The 7,267-nt window shown below is 48.2% G+C and overlaps 1 protein-coding gene across 7 annotated transcripts in view; it reads left to right on the plus strand.

Annotated features, from left to right (window-relative positions):
• The window catches only part of LOC135904583 (neural cell adhesion molecule 1-like), a 695,421-nt gene that overhangs the window by 641,025 nt on the left and 47,129 nt on the right, over positions 1-7,267 (plus strand). For all 7 annotated transcript variants that reach the window (XM_065435438.2, XM_065435437.1, XM_070537287.1 and 4 more), the window contains one exon: positions 1,264-1,554. In XM_065435438.2, the coding sequence (XP_065291510.1) occupies positions 1,264-1,554 (291 nt within the window). The remainder of the gene's footprint in view (positions 1-1,263; positions 1,555-7,267) is intronic.

A 7,267-nucleotide genomic window follows, 5' to 3' on the forward strand; every position in this document is an offset into this window, starting at 1 on the left:
ATTACGCACATAATTTTAGCCGTGATGTGGTTAGGGAAAAATAAAAATGCTCTTGTTTTATCAGCAGGTACCTCTAAAGTAAAGCAAGTGCGACCTCGCACCTACCTACTAGGAAATAAAATCACAGTTGGCGCTTTTTCTGTTCAGGGCAATTCAAAAATAGTACCCTGAACAACACACTACTGACACTGTAGGTTGGTGCGTTAACCCAGCTTTAAACAGGAGTGGCTATCTTATGGTTTCTCTGGAGAGCTTTATGCGTGTCAAACTAATCAAGTTGACCAAGGCCAGCAGTAGCATATAGTGTTGGCAGAACACGTTCGCCAACAAAAGTGGGTCAATTAGCTTTGCTTCTTTTTTTTTCGGCAGCAGGCTGCAGTAACGTAAGCCATGTACGGGTCGCGTGGGAGCACACACTGAGCGCGAGTGCTTGCGCTGGGGAATAGCAAACCACCGCTGGACACCCACGTCGCGGAGATTTGCTTTGGCTAATCCAATAATCTCGTAGAGGCGCACTGTTATCTTCGTACGGCAGGAAGCGGGTATTCTCAACAGGTGTGTGTAAACCATTCTAATCCCGTTGTTTGCCCTAGGTTTCAAACTACAACTTTCCGCCCTCCGTGTACGAAGGTGACCCTTTCGGTTGGCCATAATCACAAAAGGCGACAACTTCATCTCCCTCAACCACAACTAGTTTATTCCTCGCATTATTGGTTTGTGCCTACGGCTCTTGAGAAAACATTTGTTCTGCAAAGGTTACTTCGTAAAGAAGGTTCGCGCGCGCGCTATTTACTCCAAATGTAAGAAATACGTCTATGTATTTGTGACCCATTGAATTCATCTCTTTGTGCAAACAATGTTCCTCAAATATTTACACAGACATGACTGAATACAGGCAGATGTAAACTGTGCTTAGGTTAAGTTAGACACATCTGGCAGGAAAAAAAACAGCAAACCTAACTCCTTAAACGTAAGAAATAGTTATGTTAGAAAAAGACTCGGTCTGTCGTGCCCCAATGAGAGAAAAGTTAAACGCCACCTCCCGGCAGACCGCTGCAGTTTCAAGGCACTGTGCTCCGCCTAATGTGTCACTTCCACGCATGAAAATCAAGGTAATGGTCCAATATGAAAAAACAGCGTTCAAGGGAGCAAGCGGCAGTTGCACTCCTTGCGCAAGACCCGACAGTGATGACTGACTACGATGAAAACAATGTGGCATAGCCTATTGGCTACGGTGTTCAATTTCTTCTCGCGTTTCCGCAGACACACCGATGGTGACGCTCCAGCTGGGCGGTAAGCTCAAGGACTCCGAGATCCAGGAAGGGCGGGACGTATACCTCGACTGCAAGATCGTGGCCAATCCGTACACAACGGACGTCAGCTGGCTGTTCGAGGGTCGCGAGCTTCCCGCCAATGCCTCGGCGGGTGTGATTGTCAGCACCCAGAGCCTGGTGTTGCAACGTGTGCAAAGAGCGCAGCGAGGCAGATACGCCTGCGCCGCCACCAACAAGGAAGGACGCGGTGTCAGCAACGATCTCTACCTGCGCGTCAAATGTGAGTTACCTTTTTTTATCTTCTTTCTTCAAGTAGCTACAATAGTGCGACGTGAACATGTCGCCTTGGTTATTAGCAACCTGCACTTCAATCTTAACTCGGCAATGAGCACGTGTGGCTTACAAATAAAAACTTATACAACTGTTATGAACTTTAGAAAGCCTGACTGTCAAGCTAGCTGAGTTGGTCTTGCACTCCGACTAGGGTAACTTAGAACGAAGCCCCCGGCGGACGGAATCAAATAATACTAGATAAGCCGTCGTCTGTTTTGCCACTTTTCGCCAAATTGGCCTAGTCAAAATTACAATTCATTCTGTCTTTCTTTTCTTCGGCTGTACAGTTGAAAAAAAAATTACGGGGTATTACGTGCCAAAACCACATTCTGATTATGAGGCACGCCGTAGTGGAGGACTCCGGAAATTTCGACCACCTGGGGTTCTTTAACGTGCACCTAAATCTAAGCACACGGATGCTTTCGCATTTCGCCCCCATCGAAACGCGGCCGCAGTGGCCGGGATTCGATCCCGCGACCTCGTGCTCAGCATCCCAGAACCACAGCCACTGAGCAACCACGGCGGGTTGGCTGTACATTTGACTACACGTGTAAATCTTGTCGTAAATCAAGACAAACCAAAATGCTGTCACTATAGTCACAGTTCATTCGGTATTGAGACTGTTTTTTCTCTCTACCCTTATCACTGTAAGCGTGCGTAATATACCGCGTGTCCCAGATAATGCTAGCCAAGCCGTTCAACGAAATAAAAAAAGAGATTTAAGGAAAACAGTGCGAGATATAATTATAAAACCTAAGTCATTGAGTCGTCAGAGGTCTGACAACGGAGAACTGTAGGTCTTAAAGTCATATTTCCCACCATGTTTTTTTTATCTCTTTTGTTTTTTCGTTGCACAGCTTGACCAACGTTAGCTGGGACACCCTATATAACAAAGCTTCAACGACGTTACGAGCCCCTTAGAATGCAAGATGCGTCTGCCCCTCGTGTACATTGCGCGGTCTACACTGACAGAGCTGTTGAATCACGTGGAAGCCAGACCGTCCGTATCAATACAGCGCACCCTCGAATTCAAGGTACTCTATGTGCTACGAGAGAGAAAATTAAGGCGCCTTACTACTTGAGCTACAAGCCATGCATGACGCAGTCAAAGCCGCCATTACGCCGACGAACGTTAGTGTTGATGCACATCTACACCAATGCGATCAGCGCTACAGCGCCTTAAGAAAGAATAATAGGGGATTCGATGTCGGGCATTTCTCCAAACGCTCTCCGTCTTTCATTAAAATCTTTATCTATCTATCTATCTATCTATCTATCTATCTATCTATCTATCTATCTATCTATCTATCTATCTATCTATCTATCTATCTATCTATCTATCTATCTATCTATCTATCCATCCATCCATCTATCTATCTATCTATCTATCTATCTATCTATCTATCTATCTATCTATCTATCTATCTATCTATCTATCTATCTATCTATCTATCTATCTATCTATCTATCTATCTATCTATCTATCTATCTATCTATCCATCTTTCTTTCTTTCTTTCTTTCTTTCTTTCTTTCTTTCTTTCTTTCTTTCTTTCTTTCTTTCTTTCTTTCTTTCTTTCTTTCTCCGTTTTCGTCAATGTCCATTGCGTAAAGAGACGTGTTCCGAATAAGTACAACAATCTAGCTGGCGCAAGTACTTACTCCATCTCCACACCGGAAATTCCATAAAGACGCCTAGCACGCAATTTGAGCGGTGGGAGGTACAGCTGACCGGCGATACCCTGGCGGGACAAGAAGCTCTCGTCCAGCAAGTACGTCGAGCAGCCATGGCCAGTGGAGTCCTGGAATGAGGACACCACCCACTCGACCTCAAGAGCAACCACCTCGATGGTTCTAATAAATGTTTTTTCTCTCTCTCTCTCTCTCTCTCCACCAGCGTCCTTCTACTGCAACCCCACTTTATGCTTCTCGAGTAAATCCTACAACGTCTGAAATCACAAGCCTATAATTATCAACTGTTATTTGCATCTTATAGACGACAGCCTGCGTGCGTCGCCTCCGACGAGCTACAACAGTGTTCCTGCGTGTGTTCATGCATGTGTTGGTCGCGGAAAACGTCTTCAAAGCTAGCTTCTCTCCGTCAATAATGCTTGTGAGGAGAATCCCGCTTCTCTCATTCTCGTTTCGTAAACTGAAGTACGTTACAGGCGCGGAGTGGCGTGTGTGCGTGCTCGCGTGCACGTGCGCGTACGTGTGCGTCAAAAATAACCCGCCAAAAAATATAAGTAAATGCTAATTAGCTGGCATCCAACCTGGGCCCTCCCGAGAGCGGCTTTACTGAGTGCTGCAGCACATCGGTCGTAAATAAGAGGATGCAAACATTAGCGTGACGCATCGTGCGGTGGCGTGTGCTGCTTGATGACAAATGACTACCATTGCAGCTCACAGTGTCGTAACCATGTGACAAATGAGGCGGAGTGGCCGTGGCGAAACAACACTTGCAAGAAACGGCGCAGTTATCGCCTCTATAACTTTAATCGATGGTGGCAGTTTCTTCGCCTTCCTATTGTGCTCTTTTCTTTAACTGCTCTCGTAATTGCACTCTTTCTAATGGTAAGGCAATGTCATCGACGTTAACGTACCCTGACAGGATACAAGCCGCCAAATATTACGAAGGATTAAAGAGCGGAAAGTCGCTACGATATATTTCCAGGACTACTTTAAGCTTACCTTTGACTACCTGCCTTCATGAACCAAATGTAACAGTACTTTGTAAATAGTATCGTGGACAACGTCCTCGCCGATTTCTTGCGTCCCCAACCCTTATGTAATGCCCCATAAATGATCTATAAAGGGAAAGTGAAAGATAAGTTCTGCCCACTTCGCAAAGCGTGATTACTCGTGAGTGCGACTTTTGTTTGCGTGAAGCAGAAGGGAACTTATCAAGGAACCTTCCACCCAGCGTAGTCGCTCTTTGTCCAACAAAAGCAGCCTGAAACTGTCCACTGTCTGGCCAATATATGCGCTGCCGACAATGCCGCGGCGTCAGAGAGCAGTGTCAACAGCCTCTTTTCTTCTGTTTCCTCATCTCGGTGGTGGCCCAGTGCCCCCGCAACCTTCTTTTATTCTAGTATTGTCATACACGCCATATGAATGCGTACTCTGCTCACCCATCTCGGCCCTCTCCAACTTCCTCTCTGATGAAGTACGGCCAGGCATAGTGCAGCGCAGTTTATTGAAAGCGCTCCTGGGGCTTTGCGCGTCTCTGTCGGCAGTCATCCAGCCAGCTCGCTTTGTATGCATGCGTTGGGAGCAAGCACTCCCAAGGGCGGAAGTGCTCCCTGCACCAGTAGCGGGGTGCGGCAGCGGCGCGTGGCAGACAGTCGAAGCTGCATTAAAGCCGGACTGAGCCCCCGCAAACAGACAAAACAGACCCTCCCCCCCCCCCCCCCATAACGACGGCTCGCGCGGCGACGACGACCGATGGCGAAGACTTGCACCACGTAGGGTGTATATATCTGCGAGCTGATCCCGGGAGCGGCAAAAAGAGAGAAAGAAAGAAAGGAAGCCCGGGCCACCACTTCCCGCGTCATTTTTCAACAGATTTGCCATTCAAATTTCCTGTCCCTGTTCTTGAGAACGCGTCGAGTGCCTGCTTGCTTGCTTCTTCGTTCTACTTTTTTTTTTATTTTCCCTATCTTGATTCTTTAGGCTCTAATTTGGCCGCGCATTGTTTTACTTCCCCTGCCGCCTTTGTTTCGTATTGCCTTGGGAGCGAACGCTAAACCGGATGCAGACGGGAGCCGATAGTTCGGTTTCTTTATTTGTTATTTGTTGATTCCATCTCGCGCGTAGCAGAGGCAGCGCGGCGGTGTATCGTGCACTTTCTGCCTCGGCACTACTAGCGGCTCTGTTCCATAAAGCGAAAGAGCTGGGGCACTGCAGCGCGCTCTCGTAAAGGGAACAGGGGAGTGGAGATAGAGGGAGCAGCAGGAGGCAGCGCCGAATATGGAAGGAACCGAGTGTTTTCCCGCACATGGAAGCGCGAACGAACGTGTGCCAGTGAAAAAAAAAAAAAGACAAGCCAAGGCAAGAAAGCTTTGTGCTCTACGAGCGCCGCAGAACTTTCTTTTTCTTTCTCGCCCTCTTTTTGTTTCTTTCTCCCATCGAAGGAACGAAGGTTATGGCGATTTTATGGCGCCGTAAAAGTTAACGGTTTGCGTCACACTCGGTGAGGAGGATGAAAGGGTTCGCGAGAAGTGCCCGGACGAACCGTTGGAGAGCGCGGAAACTGGCGGCAAAGGCGAAAGCTGAAGGACGGTTGTAGAACAGAAAAGAAAATATAAAGACAAGTACTGTGAACACGCGAACGGATAGCGGTGCGCTCATCTCGAAGATGGCATATCGAGACGCTCGATATAAGGCGGAGACATGAAGGGGGAAGGGGGGGGGGGGGATGAGAGCTGTGACGAGTAGTGGAGGCAGCAGAGGCAATGTGGTGATGCTATAGAGACAGGAAGCGTAGAAACCAAACAGGATTTATATAAGCGAAAGCAAAGGAAACCAAAAAATAAGAAGAAAAGAAAATGCGTAGATATGTTCGGAAAGGCGGCTTTCCTGCTTCTGCCGGCACGTCTTCAATCTTTGATAACCGGGTGGCGAGATGCAGCGCGCAGGTTTCGCGACGACCAGGGCCTCGTTCGCCAAACACCGCCTCCCCCCCTGCCAGCTAGGCGACTCATCTCCGACGTGTTACCCGACGCGACGGTTCCCTTCGTCAGCAGCGCCCATGCGGTGTGGGCGAAGCTCGCGGCGATGGTTATGCCGACGCTCGTCGCACGGGGTGTCCCGCTGGGACCGAAACGAGAAAGTATGCCACACGTGCGCCCATCTCTAGGAGGACCTCCCGGACTCCCTGGAACCCGCGCTCGTCGCAAGCTCGCCTTCTTCTTTTTTTTCCCCCCCTTCGTGTACTCGCCAAGCCTCGTTTACTTCACTGTTTTCTTATTTTATTCGTCCCCTTTCATCCCCCCTTCTGTCTGGACCAGGGGGAAACGTCGTTTCCAGAAACGAAAATGTGGTCTATATAATGTACACTTACCTTATTTTCGTCTCTTTCTTTCCTTCCCTGTTTCTTTCTTTGTTTATGCGCGCTTCCTAACCCAGGCGGTTCTCACGTCCTTGTTTTCCTCCTCACCCTCTCTCACCCTCTCTCTCTCTCTCTTCGTTTCATTCTGATCGTCGTCCAGTGCAGTTTCATTTTATGGCTAACTATTTCTTATAGCACGCCGCCATCGCCGATGCTGGAGCCGGCGCAGCCTCTCCCAAGTGTGTCTCAGCGGTTCACGTCCAACGTTCTTTTGTCTCTCCAGCCAGTTCGAGATAAGCAGGGGAAAAAAAACTTCGTACTCATATCGAACGTAGCTTCGTGATCGAGGTACACTTCACTGCTGCGGAAGCCGATGTATTGTTCTTCAGCTTCTTTTTATTTCATTTCTTGAAAAATTTTTAGTGCGCAAGACAGACAAAACGAAGAAGCGAGTCAAAATCATCCGCGCTGTCTCTTTTTCTTTATTTTAGCGGCGCCGCTTGGCAAGGAAAAAGTGCGGTTCGTTATTATTTTTGCGGGCCCTATGGGCGCCTGTTTTCGAGCACGCATGAATTGATCATTGCCTCCCTGTTTAATGGTGCCGTCCGCTTT

The sequence above is a fragment of the Dermacentor albipictus genome, chromosome 4 (assembly GCF_038994185.2).
Source record: "Dermacentor albipictus isolate Rhodes 1998 colony chromosome 4, USDA_Dalb.pri_finalv2, whole genome shotgun sequence".
In the NCBI taxonomy this organism is placed as follows: Eukaryota; Metazoa; Arthropoda; class Arachnida; order Ixodida; family Ixodidae; genus Dermacentor; species Dermacentor albipictus.